This window comes from Phocoena phocoena, chromosome 1, assembly GCF_963924675.1.
Source record: "Phocoena phocoena chromosome 1, mPhoPho1.1, whole genome shotgun sequence".
NCBI classification, from domain to species: Eukaryota; Metazoa; Chordata; class Mammalia; order Artiodactyla; family Phocoenidae; genus Phocoena; species Phocoena phocoena.
The window spans coordinates 26,736,737-26,760,171 of NC_089219.1; the positions used below are offsets into that span (position 1 = coordinate 26,736,737).

Genomic DNA, 23,435 nt, shown 5'->3' on the forward strand with positions numbered 1-23,435 from the left:
CAGCCAGACCACTCCCGCTCCAACTGCCTGGTTCAATTCTCTTTCCATACCTCATCCATCCTGCCACGCCAACCTCCTCTTTTCCTCACAGCTCCTCTGAACCCAGTTTGCCAGCAGCGTCATCTGGTGCGAAGATTCAGAAAGACCTGGATCCACGCCCCAGCTTTCTGCTTCACTGTGTGAGCCTAGACACACTATGGAATCTCAGTTCTCTCATCTATAAAATGGGAGTAATAAGAATGTCTATTTATTTTTAGGGCTTACTATTCGTATTACCAGGGCTACTGTGAAGAGTTAATAAGACATTACGTGTGCCAGGCCCTGTGCTCAATAAATGGTAAAGCTCTTTTCTTCTCTGACTCTTTGGAACTCCAAAAAGCCATTCCTGTTAGTCAAGCACGTACGTGGAAAGGAAGTTACATTTTGAGGGAATATGTACACAGTACCTGACAGTATGCTGGGCTTTTCTGACTATTGCTGCCACAACTCTAAATCACAAGCATTTTTCTTCTCATTTTACAGATGCAGAAACTCAGACTGAGAAAGGGAAGCAATCTGGGGTCATACAGTTCTAAACTGACCTTTACTACCATCAGAGAAACAACCACCGAACCAAGAATAAATATTTACTGTGCTGAGTACATTACCTGCAGCGTCTCGGTTAGATGCTTTATCCCGAGAAGCCAATATTATAACCCATACGCCACAGAAGGAGAGGAGAAGAAACTTACCCAAAGTCCTACAAATGGCAAACGGCTGGGCTGGGATTCACGCCTACGCCCTCAGCTGCTGTGCGGACACCGTACCGCCTAGGCCAGCGAACTGTCTGAACTTGGACTGCAGCCCTGTGATGCCGAGGCTGGCCTTTTCAGGTTTTCCGTGGGCCCCGGCCTGAGCCTGGGGTCACAGCAACCACGGTTGCTCACCAGGGCCTCCAGGTGAGGTGGGCAGGGCCGGCCACTGGCTGGTGGACTGGTGATGACTCCCCCGAACAGCTGGCAACGGTTCCTCTGCTGGCCCTGGCACTTACCCGATGGTGCAGCCGGCATTGGCTTCGATGGTCCAGATGCAGTTGAGGTTGTGCTCGTAGGGAGCTGGATACCCGGGTGACAGCACCTGGCCCGACTCCTCTCCTTTCACCGTCCCGCCACACTCGGCTGAAAGAAATCCCAGAAGAGTGAGCTTCAGGGGGTGACCTGTGCTCACAGCGGCCACCCACTGGCTCCTCCGGCCTGTGTGCCAGGGTCCCTCTCGTTCGTTCCAGGTGGCTGAATGCAGCATAAAGAAAGGCCCTTGGACGAGACTCGTCTCCAGGATCTACAAAAGCCCCTACAGCTCAGCAACGAAAAGACAGAGTTCAGTTAAAAACTCGGCAAAGCCTTTGAACAGACATTTCTGCAAAGAAAGTATACAAATGGCCAAGACGCGCAGGAAAAGATGTGTAACATCATTAGTCATTAGGGAAACGTAAATCAAAACCACAGTGAGGTCCCACTTCATGACCTCTAGGATGGTTATAATCAAAAAGACAGACTAACGTGTAGGTGGGGATGTGGAGAAACTGGAACCCTCAGACATCGCTGGTGGTGCAGCTGCTTTGGAAGACAGTTTCCTGTATGGGTCCTCAAGATGTTGCCCTATGACCCCAGCAGTTTTGCTCTTGGATACATACTCAAGAGAAACGAAAACGTATGTTCAGATGAAAACTTGTACACGAATGACCATTGCAGCATTATTCATAATATCCCAAAAAGGGAAATGACCCAAATGTCCATCAGCTGTTGAACAGATTCACAAATGTGGTATACCCGTACAATGGAATATTACCTGATTGTAAAAAAGAATGAGGTACTGACACACGATGCCACGTGGATGAACATAATGTTGAAAACGTTATGCTGTGTTAGAGAAGCCAGGCGCAAAAAGCCACATATCGTGTGTTTCTATTTATATAAAATATCTAGAACAGACAAATCTACAAAGACAGAAAGTACATTTGTAGTTGCCAAGGCCTGACGAGGAGTGGCAGTGGGAGGGATTGCTAATGGGCATAGGGTTCCTTCTGGGGAGACAAGATGTTCAAAAATTAGATTGTGGTGATGGTTGTACCGCCCTGTGACTACACTGAAAAGCAGTGAGTGGTACACTTTAAATGGGCCAACTGCATGGTACGTGAAGTCTACCTCATTAAAGCTATTACAGAAACGGTCCCTGGGGGTAGGGCTGATGGCCCACTCTGCGACCAGATCTCTGAGGTCTGCTGAAAAGGCACAGACATTTGAACCTGGCCACTGACAGGAACTGGGCCTGTGTCACGTGCCAGGAGCACAAGGCGTGGAGTCCTTCCTCCGGAGACCTGGAGGAAGAGGCGGCCACAGTGTGTGCCCTGCGCCCTGACAGACGCACGTTCACGGCAAGTGGCAGCACAGAGGAGGAGGTGATCGGTTTCCTCCAGCGCAGGGCAGGGAGAGGCGGGCGGGTGGGTGGGAGGCGTAGGCTGCGGAGGCCGACAGGGAAGAGTACTGCGAACCTCCTTGGGGATGGGAAACAGCACGGCAGCTTGGGGGACGGGGTATGAGATGGGGCCTGGAGGGAGGCAGGGCTGGAAAGCTGGGCGAGCATCGTTCATCGAAGGGCACTGCACAGAACCGCAGTGTTTGTGCACAAGAGTAAACTGCTCACTTTACACACTAGTGCCCTTTACACGTTAGAGAGAACGCCCCGGTGGCAGTGTGAAGGGGCGCAGGGGGCGGACCTAGAGGCAGGGCACCAGTGGAGAGGTCCATCTCCCCGTCAGAGCGGCCCTCCAGGTCGCGGGCTGGCCTTCTTCCTCCCACGTCTAATCTGCCTCTGAGCCCCAGGGCCTGGGGATGCTTTTCACACCTGCCCCCCCTCTGCCCCCACTGTTAGAGTCGTGGCTCAGGCCCTTACCATCTCTAGGGTGGCAGAGTTGCGTCCCCCGCCCCCAGCAGTGCCACCAGAAGGACCTTTCTAAAATACAAACTGGCCACATCACTGCTTGCTTTCCTCCTTCCCAGAGTGAAGTCCAAGCTTCTTAGGAGAGCCCATCAAGTCCCCCCAGAGAGGCTCCCTTTGGCCTTTTCTGGCCCCGTCCTGGCACCCCTTGGTCCAGCCAAGTGTGATAAACTCCATAAGCCCAGGCACACTGGGCCTCTTCAGGCCTCTCCTTGGACTGACAAGTCGGCCAACATCTTCCCCATGAAACCTTTTGTGACACCCTCCCCTCCTCACATCGAGTTGACACTCTCCTCTTTTGTGTCTCCATTATAACATGAACCGGTTTTTACCATAGACGTGTAGCAGGCTATTAAAATCTACCTCCTTCACTCCGCAGCAGCAGGAACCTTGTCTTACCTATATTTGTACGTCAAGTGCCTAGCATGGTGTTTGGCACATCACAGGTGCTTTAACGAGTGTTTATTGAATGAACAGGTGGGTGGATGATCAAATGAACGAGAGAAGCTTACTGCTTCCCAGGCGAATTACTATGAAGGGTCTGAATCAAGGGAGCATGAGAGAAGATGAAGAGATTTGTTGCAAAGCTTTTTAGGAAAGATCTGATGAAGCAAGACCTTAGAAGTAGGAGATGAGGGGATCAAAGTCACACATGGGAGACTGACCTTCATCTGTTGCTACAAAGGACCCATCAAGTGTCTCTTGGGCCCCACGGCTTGCCCTGGGGCCCACTAAGGCAGGGCGGGGAAGGGGCCCTCTGCAGTAAGCCTGCGCACGAGACGGGGCCCTTTCTTCCTGCGTAACTACCCCCGTGTTGACGTTGGGGTGGGAGATGCCAACCTGAATGAGATGTCGGGCTGCACAGGCCGGCAGCAGGGAGCAGGGTGTGGATAGGAGGATGAGCTGTTAAGTTGTGGGGAGGAAGCCTTTCTGGCTCTACAAATAGCAGAGGCAGCTAGAAACGGGCCAGGACATCATCCCTGCCCCTGCGCTGTAGCTTCCTTCCGTATTCCTGATGCAACAGCCCCTTCTGCTTCCCAGAGGCAAGTGTTTGGAGGCAGGGGCACCAGCAGCATTTCCTCGGGAACACGACTGCTCTTTCCTCAGGGGTCACTTTATCTGGGGACGGACAGGGGGGCAGGGGGAGCCAGGTGGCTGGCATGCAGCAGATTTACCAACAAGACCCTAAGACTCTCGTCTTTCTGGTCTTCTCCCTTATCCCCATCCTACAGCCCTGGCTGCTTCGTTTGGGCTGTAGCATCCACTCATCCACAAAGAAAACAGCTGGATGTTTCAGCTGTAGCAGTCATTTCTGGTAGACCACGATCAAGTCCATCACAACATGACATGTGTAAAACTATACACACGTAATCCCAAATACACAGCCTCCCTCCCCTTCGTGGGGCCTGAGGGAGTCTCGATGGGGAAGCCCTCTGAGGTTCAAAGTGTAAGTACCCTCACTAGCACTGCTTGAGTGGATTCTCTAAGTTTGGTCCAACTGGCAGATGAGATACTCAGAAGAACCTTACGGTGGAGCTTTTTGCAAAGCAAATAATTGTCTTGCAGTGTGAACCATCACCTCCTTCACATTCTGTTTGCTTCGGCTTGCCTATGGCATCACACTGTCGTCTGTTTATGCCTGTGTCTCCCTCACTGGCCTGGGATCTGCTTTCCCCGGTATCCCCAGTGCCTGGCAGAGGGCCTGGCACATGAATGAAACAAGGGGACAAAAACAGGGAAGCAGGGAGGAAGGGACGGGGCATGCCTGTGGATGAGGTCTACTTGAGCAGACAGAGGAAGATTCTAGAGGCCACTATCCTGATCTATCCACAGTCAGGTTTGAAATCCTCACCTTTAGACCCTCTGTTGGGTAGCAATGTCGAAGGTCCTGTTAACATGTAGTCGCCTGGGCTAAAAGAACATCGCTCTTACCTCCCCTCCTGTGGGTGATGTCTACCCATCCTTTCAAGTCTCAATTGAAATATCACCTCCTAGACACAACTTTCTCGTATTCCCTCAACACTTTGGCACTTATTCTTTTCACAGTGCTTATCTTGTATTATAATGACCTGTTTATGTGTCTCTTCTCCTTGCCAGGGTAGGGACTCCCCAAGGGCAGGAAGAATGCTTTATTCTTTCCTTTTTTATTTCTCTGCCTCTGCACATACCCAAACGTGCGCCTGCGAGGATTCTGGCAGGTGGCGCTTAGTAGGCACTTAAACGTCCTCCCGGTGGATGGTCTGTCCTTATAAGATTAACCAGAGCTGCACAGCCATGCCGAAGTTGTGAGCCATGGGGCAGGAGATGGAGAGAGGGAAAGGTCTGGTGTTCGGGGCCGGGGATACAGGACAAAGCAGCGTGGTGGAATCCTGGCCAGCAGGGAGGGTCACACGTGCAGTGAGGCGGGGGGTGAGAGGTGGAAAGGCCACACAGACAGACGGACGGGTGTTGCCTATTTCCCACTTCTGCCTTGGACCAGGCTTCTCTTGTCCTGTGACACAGGGATGAAGCTTCCAGAGAGCCTGTGCTGACATGCTGGAAGCACCACAGGCTTAAGAAGGTGCTAGTTCATTATCTTATTCTTCCCTAAGTGTGAGATAGATGCTAGCTCATGATCTGACTCTCAAGAACAAGAGAGATGTTAGTTCATGACCTGACTCTTTCAACATTCCGGAAAAGGAAGCATGAGCTCCATTTTGCCTATGGGGAAACTGAGGCCAGAGTGAGCTGGAGACTCATCTGAGACTTGGTGTTGAAGGAACCCCTGGAACCAGGCAAAAAGTCCACCTCTTCCTTCTAACTGACCCTCCCACCTCTCCGCCAGGAGAGGATTACGATTCTGAGGGCATGAGCTGGCTCTCGTCCCGCTTGCTAAATGTATGACAGTGGCAAGCCACCGCCTGGCCTTGCTGTCGTGCGGGTGTAATAAGGTGTGAGAGTGAGGACATGCGGAAGGGTGGGCAGGGCCAGCCATGACTCCTGTGAACAGGACGGTTCAGACGGCCCCAAGGCCCTGGAGTGTGAGGGCCAACGGGAGACGCTTAATGAGACCAGAGCTGGGTACTCGGGATTAGGGGACACCCGAGGGGGGTCACCTGAAGAGCAAGAGGCCTCCTACCGACACAAGTGGGGAGCGGCCGGTCCCAGGTCCTGCGCTCCCCGCTCAGACACAGCAGCGCCTCACTGCCCCGCAGGCTGTACCCAGGGTCACAGCCGAAGGACACGGAGCTCCCTGCGAAATGGCCTCCATCGTGAACCTTGTAGCCGAACTGGGGGGTTCCTGGGTCTTCACATTTGATGAGCTCAAAACCTGGGGACGAGAGAAGAGATAAGGGTGATCAAGACGTGCCATGGCACAAACCACACCCCGCCCTCCCCACCCCCCCACCAAGAGCAGGCATCCTAAAGGAAGCCACCCGGCACATGCCCCTGGGTCCTGATGGAGGCACCCCTCGGGGTGTCCCATGGCTGTGCTCAGGTGAGGGTCTGTTACGGAGTGTTCGTTCTCCCTGTTGCTATATGTAAATGACTTCAGTTATTTCTCCCAGGACAGCTTTTAATAGTTTTCAGGTATAGAGTCCGGATTTCCTATTTTTTTTTGTTGGTTTGATCCCATAGCATTTTGGTAGCGGGAGCTGCTCTTCCCATTTTGTTAACTGAGACAGTCTGATGGGAGAGCGTACTACGGAGAAGTCACTCTAAATGTATGTTTCAAAGCTCAATTTTGTCCTGCTTAAATACACTCTATTGAACGAGCCTGGAGAAGGAGACCTCTGTGAGCTTACACAGAGCTCCTAGGGCACGGGGGCCACCTGGGTTAGCTCTCGCTCGTTATTCACAGGTCTTACCGGGAGGGGTAACTGTGCATGGCACAGCTGAGAATATTGACTCGGGAAGGTCACACAAATTGTTCCAAAGTCACACAATCTCAGATGATAGAAACGGAATTTGAATATGACTCTGTTCAATCCTCTTCCACTGGTGTGCCTGCTGGAACAGCACAGACCCTACACACCCAGGCAAGAGGAATCTTGAGTAGACTCATTGGTTTTTTAATTTTAACAGCTCTATTGAGACATAACTTACATACTAAACACTCCCTCAACTAAAGTATATAATTCAGTGTCTTTTAGTTTATTCACAGAGTTGTGCAACTAACATTGCAATCGACTTTAGGACATTTTCATCACCTCAAAGAGAAGGTGATTTCCCCTCAACTCCCTCATCCCCAGGCAACTAACAAATTTCCTTCTGTCTCTATGGATTTGCCTCTTCTGGACAGTTCATATAAATGGTTCATGCAATACATGTGTCTACATGTACTGTGACAGGCTTCTTTCACTTCTCATCATGTGTCCAAGGGTCACCCACATTGTAGCATGGATCAGAACTGGATCCTCTTCTATGGCCAAATAATATCCCATTGTGTGGAGGGACATGTCCCATTTTAATTATCCATTTATCAGTTGATGGATATTCACTGGCTTTTAAAATAGTCTACAAAAGCACATTTCTTTGTAGCTGCTGGGCAAGTAGAAGCTCAAATAAATGAATAAAATAGCTGTGAAGCCGAAGTATGGAGATGTCATCCCAAGTACTCTGGGGCTGTGTACGAACGTCGGTGCTTTCTGTTTTTGAAATCTCAGGAGTAAAGGAGAAAGTTAAAATCAGGAAAAAAGGGAAAGAATCCAGCCTCGACTCTTTAGGGAGTAGTAAAAAGGAACATAATTATACATTAGTGCTTGCATTTTTTTACATCTGACTGTAGCTGAACATTAGTTTATAAATGTCACCATGAGGAAAGGCTATCTTCAGTTGCTTTAATTCAAAGGCTCAGCGCTTATTGTTTTTAGTGAGTAACTGGTGATTAGTGAGTCAAAGGTGTGCTGTGACTCTCAGCTAAGTTACTCACAGGTGTAACCATGGAGCTGTACGCCAAGTGGCAGCTTATCCAAATCACGGGCACAATGTCTTAGGGGAAACAGTCAGCTAAGCACACACCAGTTAGAGAAAATCAAACCCACTAACTGATGGGTGATGTCCCAGAGCCCAGCCTCTCTGTGTGTGGAGCCGGCGAAAGCCCGATTTCACTGTCCACTCAGATGAGAAAAAGACTTACTGGAAAACTGCAGCTCAAAGCCCTTGCTGGTGTTCTCAGCATCAGAAATGAAATCAAGCCACAGACTGCTGGACGTGCTGTTCAATGTCACCCCCAGCATCTCAGAGCGGCTGAACACCCCCAGCAAACGGGCGGAGTTGTTGTTGCCATCGTAGACCTGGACACGGGAGAGACCCCAACCCCACATCAGCATGGCCTTGTCTTGAACAAGGGTTTCCCACCCAACAGCCCACATTCCCAGAGTTTAGCACTGAAAACAACTGTTAGAGGGACAGTCTGTCATCAGATGCAAGGAAGACAGCAGAGTGGAGGTGCCACCGGGTGAGTTATCAGCCCTGCTAGCCTACTTGGTACCAGTTCTGTGCCCAGCCCATCTCGGTGTGAATCATATCTCTAGGAACTGGTTGCTGTTCTAACCTTTCCAGAGGAGATCTGGTCTTAGTTCCCCAACCCCCAGATGGCACCAGCTTACTCTTCGGCAGCTTGGGGAGACCAGGTTGGGGCTGCCTGAGCGCCCAAACCATCTGTTTCTGCAGACAGGCAGGCTGCAAGCATTTGACTTTTCTGCTTTGCTAAACACTCCATCCTGCCCTTCCAGGAGATGAGACAATCGTCCTCCTCCCTAATCCCACCCCACTGTGGCAGTGGCCTCAGTCTCACACTCTGCTGGACGTGACCCCTAGGATCCAGCAGGATGGAGTTAAAATGTCCAGCGTGTCAGGTGTCATGGTATCTTCCCCTTCCCCAAGCTCAGTCTCTGCCCCTTCCCTCCTAAAATGAGGGCTCCAACGAGGGCTGGAGCGAGCCAGGAGTGGAATCGTGCAGGCATCTGGCTTCCCTGGCTCCCATCTGTGCCCTGCGCCAGCAAAGACAAGAATCATCAGGATAATGAACTGGCTCCCCAGGTTCCGAGCTTGCTGCTCCTTTCCAGATAATTGTGCAAATAACAACAGAATTTGTGATTGAGTGAAGGACGCCCTGTTGCTTTGGTAAATATCAAAGATGGGATCTATGGGTGGGTGATGAATATTTGTGCATGGCACAGGATGTGGTGCCAGCTGCCAGCAAATTGGAACAATATTTCCATTCTACTATTTATGAAGCAAAGCTTTCTAAAAGAAGCCATCCTTCAAGCTAACAGTGCTGTATATCAGAGATTTGTTTAGGCCCCTGGGAGCTTCAAAAGTCTGTTTCCAGATCCTATGTGCAATTGTTTTATATCACTGATAGACTGGGAGAATTCCAGAGTGCCAGCAGACATAGACATGACACCAGTTCAAAGAGTTCAGCCCACTGCTGCATCCAGATTGTTATAAAAATAGTTTTATCCATTAAAACATATATTTTGGGGGGCTTCCCTGGTGGCGCAGTGGTTGGGAGTCCGCCTGCCGATGCAGGGGACGCGGGTTCGTGCCCCGGTCCGGGAGGATCCCACATGCCGTGGAGCGGCTGGGCCCGTGAGCCGTGGCCGCTGAGCCTGCGTGTCTGGAGCCTGTGCCCCGCAACGGGAGAGGCCACAACAGTGAGAGGCCCGCGTACCACAAAAAACAAAAAAACATATATTTTCTAATTAACTGATCAAGGCATTAATCATCAACACTTGCTAACATCACAATAAGAGAGACAACCAGACATCATGTGCTTGTTAATGGAAGACACACCAATACCTATGGTGTCATTTTGCCAAAAAAAACATCAAACCTGAATCAGATCAAGCCACTGGATCCAATTTCCAACTTATAGGAAATATGGAGGACAGAGGAACATATGAAATGAATGCATTACAAATAAACAAGTTACAAATAAATTACAAGGGAGTAAAAAAGAAGAGATGGGGGTAAAACCTAAAGACTAAAAAAAATACTTGAGGCAACTAATCCAATATGTACAAGTTATTTGGATCCTGATTCAAATAAACTGTAAATTTAAAAAATATTACATTTATGAGATAATTGGAAATTTGAACACTCACTGGATATATTACGGTATTAAGAAATTGTTGTTAATCAATAAAAGTATAATGGAAATAGGATTTTTTCCTTAATTTCAAAGCATAATTCATCTTAATTCATTAAGAATATTTTTGTTCTTAATATGTCATTATGATAAAATATTCATTGCAGGAAACTTATAACACAGAAAAGCACGAAGAAACTGAAGGCAACTTTCAGCACTCATAACATTTTGGTGACTATCTTTCTAGGCTTCGTTCTATGCATATCTTTCCTTATATAGTTTTTAAATTTATTTTTTTATAAAAGCAAGATCAAACTATAGATACTATATGGTAACCTGCTCTTTCACTTAATATAATGTGTATATTTTTCAAATCATTAAATATTTTTTCCACAACAGCACTTAAACAGCTGTAGAAATTACCATCATAAAATTAACCCAACCCACAATATAATCATTCGCATATCACTGTCCAGAATATGGGGAATATGTGCCCTGGCACATAAGACGCACTCAACAAATGTACGATAAATAAATAAACCAATATTTTCTTTCAGTAATTTTGTTCGTAAATCCACCTGGAATTTTGGCATATGGTATAAGATATATTTTCTTCCTGGTTGATTAGCCATTTTTAACAAAACCCTGTTTGTAAATATTCCACCCATCACCAACTTTAAATCCAACTTTATCACATATATAGTTATATAAAATTTTTTGTTCAACTTTCTATTCTACTGCAGTTATCTATTTGCCTATTCCTGTGCATGATCTAAACTGTTTTAATTATTGTAGCTTTGTAATATATTTAAATATTTGGTAGGACGAGTCCCCTCACATTTGTCTTCTTTTAATTTAAAAAATTGTCTTCCCATGTTTATTCTCTTAGATAAACTCAAGAAGAATTTTCTCAAATTAAGAGAAACAACTACCCCCAATCCCTCCAAAAGACCCAAAACAACTTGTATAATTCTGACTGATTAATATTAAATGCCTGGATTGATAAGAGAGAAAACATATCTATATGATAGTTAATCTTCCTATCCATATACATGACATCTGGCTCCATTTTAATCAAGTTGTCTTTTATATCTCTCAGTAAAATTCTGTACTTATTCCTGGGCATTTTTATATTTTTTATTGATACTGGGAATTGGGCCCTTGTATACATTTATTTCCTAACAGAATATTGCTTGTCTATAAGAAAATTGCTTTGATGGTCCAGTTCATCATTATATACAGGTGATGGATTTATCCCTGACAAATCCAAGAGAATCTATACACACCCATTACATCTAACGTTCTTTCTTTCTTTTTATCTATTATAGGTTTCCACTTTTTTCAGCTTTATTGAAGTGTAACAGATGAATAAAAATTCCATATATTTAAGGTGTACAAATCAAATTTATTTATTTATTTATTTATTTATTTATTTATGGTTGAGTTGGGTCTTCATTGCTGCGCACGGGCTTTCTGTAGTTGTGGCACGCAGGGCCTACTCTTCGTTGTGGTGTGCGGGCTTCTCACTGCGGTGGCCTCTCCTGTTGCGGAGCACAGTCTCCAGGCATGTAGGCTTCAGTAGCTGTGGCACACAGGCTCAGTAGTTGTGGCTCATGGGCTCTAGAGCGCAGGCTCAGTAGTTGAGGCGCACAGGCTTAGTTGCTCTGCAGCATGTGGGATCCTCCCAGACCAGGGGTCGAACCCGTGTCCCCTGCATTGGCAGGCGGATTCTTAACCACTGCGCCACCAGGGAAGTCCCATACAACTTGATTTTTGATATGCACATACCACTACATCTAATAAGACGGTTCAGCAAGATGGCTGCCTTCAAAATGAATATGCTAAATGGATAGCTTTTTTTTTTTTTTTGCGGTACGCGGGCCTCTCACTGTTGTGGCTTTTCCCGTTGCGGAGCACAGGCTCCGGACGCGCAGGCTCAGCGGCCATGGCTCACGGGCCCAGCCGCTCCGCGGCATGTGGGATCTTCCCGGACCGGGGCACGAACCCGCGTCCCCTGCATTGGCAGGCGGACTCTCAACCACTGCACCACTAGGGAAGCCCCCTAAATGGATAGCTTTTAACACACAGTTTCAATGTAACATTCCTATGAACAATGCTACATGCATGTCTGCTTACACAGGTGCTCAAGTTTCTCTAGGGCATACATCTAGAACTAAAACGGCGAAGAGAAGCAGGTTACACATGGAAGGCACATCTTCAACTTCGTTAGATGTTGTCAGACTGCTCTCCAAAGAGTAATACCAATTTAATCTCTCACTAGCAACGTATGACAGCTTTCATTGCTTTATATCTTCACCAACACTTGATATTTTCAGGCACTCTAAAATTTTCCAATATGATGGGTGTGAAGTGGTATCCCATTTGAATTCGTATGTCCCTGATTATCACTGAAGTGGAATATCTTTTTGTATGTTTATCAATTCTACTTTCCTATTCTGTGAATTGCCTATTCATAGCCTTTGCTCAGCCCTGAATATGAAACCTCCCTGCATTTATTTTAGTTTTATGTCCTTCAGTATAAAGTTTTATAATTTCCTCAGTAAAGATTATACACATGTTCATTAGGCTTATTCCTAGGTGTCTTATAGTTTTTGTTTCTATCATGAGACCTTCTCCCCACCTCTGAATACATGTTTGAATTGGCTGTAGAAACACCAGCAGCTTTGCTAAATTGTCTTATTGGTCTGATAGGTCATCAGCTGGTTGTTTTATATTTTCCAAATAAGAGACAATTTGGATATTCCCTTCTAATTGTTATAGTTTCTTTGTTCTTTTCTTTGTATAATTGCAGTGGCTTGGATCTGAATACTACTGGTGGTAGCAGAACTGGTGTTGTTCCTGACTTTACTGGGAATCCTTAGGAAGTTTTGTCATTAAGTATAATATTTGCTATACGTGTTGGCAGAAAATTTTTATTAGATTAAGAAAGTTCTGTCCATAGCTTTATCAGATATTTTTAAAAATCATGAATCAGTACTGAGTTTCATCACATGATGTTTCGGGACACTTTGGCAGGATCATGTATTTTTCTCTCCTAATCTGTTTATAGGATGAAATTGCTGATATTGGACCGCTCTTGACCTACAAAAATGACAATTTCATATGGGTTGCCCAATAAAGACAATTAGGAGATTTTGTAATGTTGACACGTCCTTACGTTCCTGGAATCCATCCTATTGGTCATTTTTGTTTTAATGCACAGCTAGATTCAACATGATACTGTATTTAGGATTTTTTGTTGTTGTTGTTGCGGTACAGGGGCTTCTCACTGCTGTGGCCTCTCCCGTTGCGGAGCACGGGCTCCGGACGCGCAGGCTCAGCGGCCATGGCTCACGGGCCCAGCCGCTCCGCGGCATGTGGGATCTTCCCGGACCGGGGCACGAACCCCTGTCTCCTGCATCGGCAGGTGGACTCTCAACCACTGCGCCACCAGGGAAGCCCTGTATTTAGGATTTTTAGATCTATGGTCGTAAGTGAAACTGGCCTAATATTTTATGCTGCCCTTATTCAGTTTGATATCAATATTTCTACTTGTCCTATTTACATAAAGTGAGTGGGGAGATGGATACTACTTTTTCTCTTTCCTGACACAGTTTGATTACTGCAGGGATTAATTGTTTCTTGAAGTTTTGTCAGTTTATCTGTAAAATAGGCTAGGTCTGGGGACTTTGAGAGAGAATACGGGAGAATTCCAATATTTTAAATGGTTATTGGTTTATTCAGATTTGTATTTTTTTCTTGATATTAGTACTTATTATCTATAAAAATTTCCATTTCATTTAAGCTTTCCGATTGTTTTGTCTTATGCTTTTTCCTAAACATTTTCTTACTGTTTTCATAATCTCTACCTTATCTATGACTATGTTCCTTTTTCATTCTTAAAATTATATATTTGTGGCTTTGTTATTCCTTGATCAGTCCTGTAAATTTTGTCTGTTTTACTATTTTTCAAAGAAGCAGTTGGTTTTGTTGATAATTGCTATTTTTTAAATTTATCTTTTTTCAGTCACTTTTGCTTTTATCTTTAAAAGTATTTCTTCCACTCTCTTTGGATTTATTCTGTTATGTTACTCAAGCTACCTAAATCCTTATTTATTTTTAACCTAGGTGACACGTCAGAGACTAACAGAGGTATATTAAATCTTCCACGATGACTGTGACTTTATTAAAATTTTTTACATCTCTAGCAATTTTTATTTAATTTATTCATGCTATGTTATTTGGCACATAAAGTTTTACTGTGAATGGATTGTGTACTTTATTAATATAAAAGAATTCTCTTTTTCATTTCATTATGAGATGTGAGAGAAGTTCTCACATTTATCTTATAATAAAGTGATTTCATTTTTCTGTGGTTTACCATCTTCTGTCCATTGCCTCCATTCCATTTTTTAATTGGGTGATTATGTTTTTCATCTCTTCAGTCTTTCCTCATCTCAGATTGCTCTGTTTTCATGATTGCCTATTTTTGTGTCGTAAATATAATATTCTCTCAAATTCTGTTAAGAATACAAATTAGAAGTTTTTAAAGTGTTTTTTTTCTTTGTTGCTTGCAGAGGGGCAATTAACTCTGACTCCTCAGACAGGTCCCCTTCTTCTGATCTACTGAATATTCACACATATCCAGTTCATTTTCCGGTTGGCACACCACGACAGATGGAAAATAAAAATGGATAATGGAAAGACCCAGTAGCTCCCCTAAGGGGGAGCAGAAGAGTTAAGCCAGAAGAGGCCATAGTAGGAGCTTCTCCTGCTCCTGGTACTAAAGCATGTGTGTGTGAGGGAGAGTGCGTATATGTGTATGCGTGTGTACATGTGCATGTGTGTGTGTGTATGATCGTGGCAGCCTCTTCTCAAATGAGCTTGCCCACTCTTGTTAGGTGCCAGCCATGGCATTACTCTGCTTTATCCAGCTTGCCAACAACAGCCAAACAGAATCCAGAAAGTCAAGTTGAGAGGGAACTGTGGCTCTGTGTGGTTTCTCAGACCCTGTACGCTTCCAGAAGAGCTAGCTGGATTGAGATCCGGCCCGTACCAACAGCCCCATGGTGTGTCCTTGGCTCCAGGCTCTGCTGCTCTGAGCTAGGTGGTCTTAGATGCATTCTTTCCTTGAGGTTTCTAGCACTTAATCCACTGGCAGGATTTCAATTCACTTATGTGAATTACACTTTGATTAGGCTCTTTCTCAAAATGGACCCCTTTTGGGGGGTATTCCATTTGGCAAATATTCCTTTAAGTTGTATGTGAAAGGCACCCTTGCCTAATTTCCCATTTTCATGTCCCTTTAGTCATTTCCATGGGAACCGTAGAGGATGTAGTTATATACATGGGCTTCGTGTGCCATCTTGAGCTGGGAGCTGTTGTCTTTCCACACTATTGCATTTAGAGGACTTTCTGTCTTGCAGATGACAGAGGTCGAAATTTTGGTGGAGGCCAAAACAGAAGAAATCAGGTAGTTCTAGGAGATAAGCTGGAGTATGTGTAGGGGTGAGGTCTAAGAAATTTTCAGTTATTAAACATAAGGAAAAGATTGAGAGTCACAAATGCAAGAAAACAGTCATTTCATGGGTCAGAAATCCAGGAGTGTATGGAAGGTTTGGAGGGTTGGTCAGACGCAAGTGTGGAGGAAGTGGCGGGTCTCGCTGGGCAGGAAGGAGTCCAGGTATGCACTGGGGTTCTTGAGAGGGACAGGTACATCCTCAGGATTGGAAATACATCAGTGTTCTGGCAGATGGGCCAGTTACACCAGGGCAAGGGCAGGGTGCTCCTGGAGGTGACTCTGGGTGCCACCTTCTTTGTGTCGAGGTAGATCGGAGTGACAGGTGTAAAGAGCATTGCCACTGCAGCTGACAGTGGTTGCAGGGTGGAAACTATAACCGTGCATTTCTTTTCACTCCAAAATAATTCGTGTCCCAGGTTCTCCCTCGGGAGGGCAAGGGTCCTGAGGGGAAGAGTTAGAACAGGAAACTACGTGATCTCCCTGGATGCCTTTCCCTCCCTTCCCCAGACCCCCTACATGGAAGCTCTGGTGGTTACGGGATCGTGTGGATGGCCTTTCACCCAGGTCAGCACCACAGCCCAACCTTCTGAGGAGGACACTACAGAGGCCTAGAAAGGGAGGAAGAGGCTTTTCGGCAAGAAGGTGGAGCCCAGTGTTCGAAGGCTGGTAGCAGGGCCAGTCGGGCAGGCGGCTGCAGAGACCAAGTCTGAAGTCTGGGAAGATCCCTCAAAGAAACACAGGAAATCATCTCCCTCTCCCTACAGCCCTGAAGGGTCACCTGAGGTCCTGATCCCTGGCTGAGCCCACCCTGACCTCTGACCTGGGGATGATGCCCCAGGTCCCTCCCTTCTTACCCTGAGCGCCTCCAAAAGTCTCTCTTCTGTCTGTTAAGCTGCTCACTCAACCCTGAGGCAGAACCTTGATAGTGCAGTGGGGTTTGCACACCTGCTGACTATGTCTTAGGTGCTACTCTGAGTCCAGACCACCCTAGAGAGGACGCTTGGGTACCAGCCACGCTCCATGTGGCCTCTAGCAACCAAGGCAGGAGGCCTTCTGCTGGTCCCATCAGGCCACATGCACAGAACTGCACATACTCCCCTCAAAACCCGAAAACGGTGTCTCCAAAATGCCTTTTTCTGCAAGGTTAGTAGCATCCTTCCTCCAAGAACGTCTCTGCGTTGTCCAGCTTTCCTCAATTCCACCTGCAGCACTAGAGCACGGAAGTCCCTCTGGCCGTGTTGGCCCTGGGTGTGTCCTCTGAGGCTCTGTTGTTGATGATGAACAAATGGATGGAGAGAACTGAGGTCAAGGGAGACGCCTGAAGACATGGCCCTTGGAACGTATAAAGTCCTGTCTATTGTTCACTTACAGGGAGATGCACACTGCATTTCTCTGTATGGGGAGCTTAGAGGTTGAAAAGTAGAGCTTAAGGAGCCAGATAGGAGCCCACTCCCTCCTGGGCCACTTTGCCATATTCTGTTCTGTTTCAGGCATATCCGGTCCCAACTGGTCATCTCATGGTACTTCCTCTTGGGTTCAAGAGTAATTAGGTAAGAGTGAGAAATGCCTTCCAAACACACACACACACACGCCCCAGAGGGTGGGTCAAGAGTATCATCTTTGCATAAAAAGCACAGTGTATTCATCATATCTACAGAGAGTCCTAATGGAGGGGATTATTTAATGGTTTCTCTTTGGATTTTCTAGAGTGGTGACTTTTGGTTGTTTCTAATGTCTAGACTTCTCTGGCTACAGGGAATAAAACTATATTAGAATAAGATAAAAAAGTTTCTTGGCCTAGGATGAAAATGGACCTACTCAGTATGAGATTCTCCTTATAATCCTTTTTTTTTTTTTTTTTTCTGTACGCGGGCCTCTCACTGTTGTGGCCATATGTGGCCATATGGCCATGTGTCGCATCTCCTGTTGCGGAGCACAGGCTCCGGACGCGCAGGCTCAGTGGCCATGGCTCACGGGCCCAGCCGCTCCGCGGCATGTGGGATCTTCCCGGACCGGGGCACGAACCCGCGTCCCCTGCATCGGTAGGCAGACTCTCAACCACTGCGCCACCAGGGAAGCCCTATAATCCTTTTAAATAAGGCAGCTCTTTGATAAGTTCTCCAGAGTCAACCCTTTGATTACACACTCACAATGTGTTATTGGAGGTACAAATCACACATACAAACACAGTCATAGTGTGTTCAATGTCTTAACAAGTCCCTCTCTGTAACCCTTTCTTTAGTCCAAGTCCTTTCACTTCTTTCTCTTATGTAGATCTTTTTTTTTTTTTGGTACGTCGGCATCTCACTGTTGTGGCCTCTCCGGTTGCGGAGCACAGGCTCCGGACGCGCAGGCCCAGCGGCCATGGCTCACGGGTCCAGCCGCTCCACAGCATGTGGGATCTTCCCGGATCGGGGCACGAATCCGTGTCCCCTGCATCGGCAGGCGGACTCCCAACCACTGCGCCACCAGGGAAGCCCTCTTATGTAGATCTTGAATCCACTTTCTTCAACCCCACTGCTACATGCAGGCCATCACCATGGTACACTGAAGCTACTGAACTAGCCCACCGGTCACTGAAACATAAACTCGAAACATACACAAATGCACATACACAGAACACAAGTATGTACAGACACAGATCACCCAAACCAAATACAGACACAGACACAGATGCACACACATGTGGAAACATACATATAAACATATCTGTAGCCACACATATCTACACAAATGCACATATTCTATGAACTCTTCCTCATCTAGGTTGATGGTCAGAGTTCACAATGGAAAACCTGATCCACTGGCCACTCCAACTGAGTTTATTATGGTGATTTACTATCCAGACAACCCCTACTCAATCACATACATATTTGAAAGCAGTCAGCTCCTAAGAAACTCTAAAGCCACATTCTTTAGAATACACTCGCCTACCCTTCTCTCTTAGATTCTCACTTCTCCCAGATGAGTGAGGACATCTTGGGACTCAGGAGGGAAGAAGAAAGGTTGGGTCATTCACACAGAGATAAATGAGAATGGTGACCATACTTTTGCATCCCGTAACATACATACTCTATGAAATCTATCAATGTTACCTTGAGGACATCTCCTTCAGAGAGTTCAAATGCCCTGGCTTTGAGCTGAATCCCCTTCCCCGGCTGGGTCTGGATGGAGTAGATGCATTCGTGGTTGTTACTGTAGTTCACAGGAAAGTTGGGGGACAGCAGAGTGCCCTGAGTGCCCGTGACTGAATTCCCACACTCAGCTGGAAAGAGAATCACAGTAATCACAGATGAACGCCCATCAGCTACATCTGGAAAACAACCCACAGCGCTCGAGTACCTTACAAAGATGACAAGTTGCTTGCCTCTCTACCTGCCAGAGTGCCTGTTTATCTGTCCATTTGTCTGCCTGTCTATAGGAATGCTTATCAAAGTTTTTGTTTGTTTGTTTGTTTTTAACACCTGCCCACCTGTAGTTCTGTTACGTTCCTTTATTTCTCTCCTTCGATTTGTCTGTTTTTCTTCCGCAGAAATAGAAATAAACCCACCAGGCACCCTTTACTTTTACAGTGTTATGAAGCAGCCATTCTCCCTCCCACCTGTTCATATCGTATCATAGCAACAGAAATGACCACGGAGGGCATCAGGGGACTGATGGGGGCAGCCAAGTGTGGAGGGATGAAGCCTTTCAGTATCAGAGGATACAAACGAAGAGGGGACAAGATTGAATAATAATTGCTAGCATCTTCCAAGCTTTACAAGGACCATTTCAGCCATTAGTCACAGCAACCGATCCCCATAAGGCAGGCACAATTATCATCCCTGTTTTCAAGATAAAGACCCTGGTACTTAGCAATTTAGATCAAGTCTCTCAATTCAAGCAGAGGAGGGGGCTGACAACTCAGCCCTCTTGGTCCTGGAATTTAGGGCCTCTGAGGCTCTGAAGAAAGTTTTGGCACAGACACATGGAAACCCTGTTTAATTCAACAGCTAATGAATTCACACCTTCCTCTCAAAATCTGTTCCTGCTCCTCCAGAATTAGTCATTCTTTCCCCATTGTTCCTATACCTCTATTTATAGCGGTCATCACAATTTTTTTTTTTTTTGTGGTACGCGGGCCTCTCAGTGTTGCAGCCTCTCCCGTTGCGGAGCACAGGCTCCGGACGCGCAGGCTCAGCGGCCATGGCTCACGGGCCCAGCCGCTCCGCGGCATGTGGGATCTTCCCGGACCGGGACACGAACCCGCGTCCCCTGCATCGGCAGGCGGACTCTCAACCACTGCGGCACCAGGGAATCCCGGTCATCACATTTTACTTGACTTATTTGTTAACATTTCTATCTCCTCCACTGCCCTGTGGGTGCTTTAGGGCTTGGTCATATTTCTGTATCTCCAGCACCCACTGGCTCTGCTCCATGCCTGGGCAGGACAGCAGCAGGGATGAAAGGGGTAGCTCAGTGCAGGGCATGTGCTGAAGGACCCTGCAGTTGGCTCTCTAGGGTCTTTGATAATTGTGAAGCCTCTTCCTGGGCTTCCCTGTGGCAGAGCGTCTACCAGATCGCATCCTGATGGCTTGTTTCTTGTCTGCACCCCCTACCCAAACTGTGCGTTACTTGAAGGTAAGGGTCATGCTTAACGAATCCATGAATTTCCAAGGCTTAGCCCAGATTGTCTGTAAAATAAATATTTGCCAAATGAATGAATGAATAAATATGGAGGACACTGACCTCAGAGGATGGCCAGCTCTAAAAATGATTAGGTTCTGGAAGGATATAAATACAAGTCAGATGGCAGGCCCATTATTTGCCTGGACATATGGGGAGTTCGGAGCATATGTAGAATCTCTGAGGTTGGTGGTAGCACATCTGCTTTCCCCGAACCATTCCTCAGTGTCCCTATTCTAGGCACAGTCATTGGCTGGAAGGACCCTGAGGTCACCACATATTCAACTTTAATTGCCCTGAGCCTGGAGTGTCCTAGGCCACAGCAGTGTGGAGGGAGCATGTGATACAGGAACACTCAGAGCTGAGTCTCTAGTGGGCTTAGTTGTACCTCTGTGTGTTCTCTTGCCCCCAAGGCTGCTCCTTAGAACTTTGAAGATAGTGACCATGTCCCACCAATCAGTCCTCTGATTGGTGGGACAAGCCCTCCTCCCTGGGCCCTTTCCAGTTCAGGACCAGCTTCAGGTTCCTAAGACGTCACATAAGTCATTACTATGGACAGCATGTTTGTGTCCCTCTGACAAATTCTTATGCTGAAGCCCTGATTCCCCAGTGCGATGCTATTTGGAGGTGGGGCCTTTGGGAGGTAATTAAGTCTAGATGATGTCATGAGGGGAGAGTCCCCATGATGGGATTAGTGCCCTTAGCAGAGGAATTGACCAGAGCCTGCAATCTGTCTGCCGTGTGATGGTACAGCAAGAAGGCTGCCATCTGGAAACCAGGGAGAGGGCCTTTACCAGACACTGAATCCACTGGCACCTTGATCTTGGACTTGCCAGCCTCTGGAACTGTGAGAAATAAATGCTTGTTGTTGAAGCCACCCACTTTATGGTATTTTCTTATAGCAGCTCAAACTGAACAGGACAGCCATCATTTGTCTTGGAGGGGAAATCTCGCTTTTCAGTACTTTAAACTCAGCCTGTTTGCAGAGTGTCCGAACGTGCGTAATGAATGTGCAGAGCTGGGGCATAAAACTAAAGGGCGGGTGGTGGACGGGCACCCTGGTGGCTGCTGATACTTTAGGTGGATATGTTTCTAAAGTGTGTAAGTATTCTGGGTGCCCTCTGATGAAGGTGGGCATTTGGGGAGGGCGTGCTGAGGGCTGTGCATATTTAGACATTTATTACTCAGTCACATCACGTGGGCAGCCCTCTGAAGCAGCTCTCCATCATCTCTGGGCATCACACAGTATTCTCTTCCATCTAGGGAACGACATGTGGTGCAGTGGGACGAGCATGGATTTTAGACTCAGACCAGTTATATCAACTCTCTGAACCTTGGTCTCTTCATCTGCCTCCATCTGGACAATAACAGCACCCACATAAAACTAGAGAGAATACATATATGAAATTTTATGATGAAAGAGGTGAACATATAGGGAGTGGCTAGCACCTAGTAGGCCCTCAACAAGCATTATTCCTTTCTCTCCCCATCTAACCTGATGAATCTACACAGCTTATCTGCTTCTATTTGGAGCCCTAACTGCCCAGGCTCCGGGAATGGCCGAAGGCCCAAGAAGCTTCTCGGGAAGCATGTGTTAGCTGCCTGACATTCACAGCGCCCTCACTGTTCCTGATACCTCTTGCTCTCTGCCTAGTTCCTAAAAGGTGGTTTACCTTAAACGTGGGCTTTGACATATTTTTGCACCTCCTTCCTACCCTGGCTTGCAGCACAATAGCTATATGCCATCTCTGCCCCAGCATGACCCTCTCCTCTTTCCCACATGCCCGACACCTTTATGGGGAGGGGAAGGGGGCTGACAGTTTCAGAAGGGGCCAGTCCTTGGCCCCTAATGAGGCCTTTTTCCAGGGCACCAGGGAGTGTACAGGAGGTAGCGGGACCTGGCACTTGCTTTTGGGAGAGTTTCCAAGTATCAGGGGAGGTGAGCAGATGCACGGAAAAGCCAAACACAAGCATAAATAGAAAAATAAACGTTCCAGAGAAACAAACAGTCATCTGCACCGGAAAGTGCTGCGGCTAATTCGGGCATCTACGACTTCTGTCCTCCCCATCAGAAGAGGTCTCGTTAAGGGCAGGGGCTGTGTCTTGTCCATCAGTCTGGGGCTCCCGAGGCAGAGAGGTCTGCTCCATCATGCGGGGCTCCCAAGGGCAGGGTCATGACTCTTGGTGCAGAATGGGGTCCTCTGGGATCAGGGCTGTCTCTTCCACATCCAGCTCAGGTGACCCTGAGGTCAGGGGCTGTGTCCCCCTGTCACACAATGAATTAGAGCCCAGGACTGTTCATCTCCTTCTCAGCAGGGAATGTTCCTGGTAAGTTATTCAATTTACACCTCCAGTGCGTATGGCGACTGGGAGCATCTCCCGGGTGGGCATTCCCGTGATACCTCCAGCCTGAGGTTCTGCTGTGGGTTGGTGGTAATTAGAGGTGATTATAATTGCTATGTGTTATGAATACATACAAAACAGAAGACAAATGTAATAACGAAAATATTGTGAGGCGCCATGAACAAACAGTAATTGGAATAGTAAGTTAAAGAATGAGTTTATGTAATGAGATCAATGAGGCAGAACTTAGGGCGTGTGTGTATCTGTGGTCCTGGATAATCCCATTCAGGAAAAATTCCCCTCAGAGCCACTTAGCTGAAGACATTTCTCCAGAGCAGAAAGGACCTGCTAGCAGCCACATTGAAACTGAACCTACACAGTGGGAGTTACATGTGTGTCTGAATGTGTGTCCAGGTCAGGGTGGGTGGATGCTCTGGGGGATGGTTGCAGGAAAAAGGATAAACTTTGAGATTAGTTAATTGATCAAAAATGGAATTCTGCATCTATTTGTCTTAATGTTTCCCCTCTGAGATCGTAAAGGGTTATTGGTTGTTGGTCATGTCATCGATAAATAATGATAGAAAGGTTATTGGCAAAATGATAATAATATGGCACCCCGTTGGTGTATGTAAATTACGTCATCTAATCTGGAATAAAGCCTGTGAATCGGATATTGTTATCTCTGTTTTATAAGCGAGGAAGCTGGAGTTGCTGGGGTCTGGTGGCTTGCCCAAGATCTAACAGCTGGTAAGTGGCAGAGCAGAGACTCACCCTTGGGCCCAGGTGACCCCACAGCCTGAGCCCAGCCCATCTTACCATCCTATTTACGACTGTCCTCTGCAGAGCCCCAGGGCT

At 46.9% G+C, this 23,435-nt stretch overlaps 1 protein-coding gene across 1 annotated transcript in view; it reads right to left on the reverse strand.

Annotated features, from left to right (window-relative positions):
* The window catches only part of CSMD2 (CUB and Sushi multiple domains 2), a 661,886-nt gene that overhangs the window by 190,934 nt on the left and 447,517 nt on the right, over positions 1–23,435 (reverse strand). Inside the window, exons 22-25 of the mRNA XM_065872671.1 lie at positions 18,668–18,837; positions 8,096–8,252; positions 6,095–6,286; positions 1,031–1,157 (exon numbers count right to left, since the gene is read on the reverse strand). Of these exons, the coding sequence (XP_065728743.1) occupies positions 1,031–1,157; positions 6,095–6,286; positions 8,096–8,252; positions 18,668–18,837 (646 nt within the window). The remainder of the gene's footprint in view (positions 1–1,030; positions 1,158–6,094; positions 6,287–8,095; positions 8,253–18,667; positions 18,838–23,435) is intronic.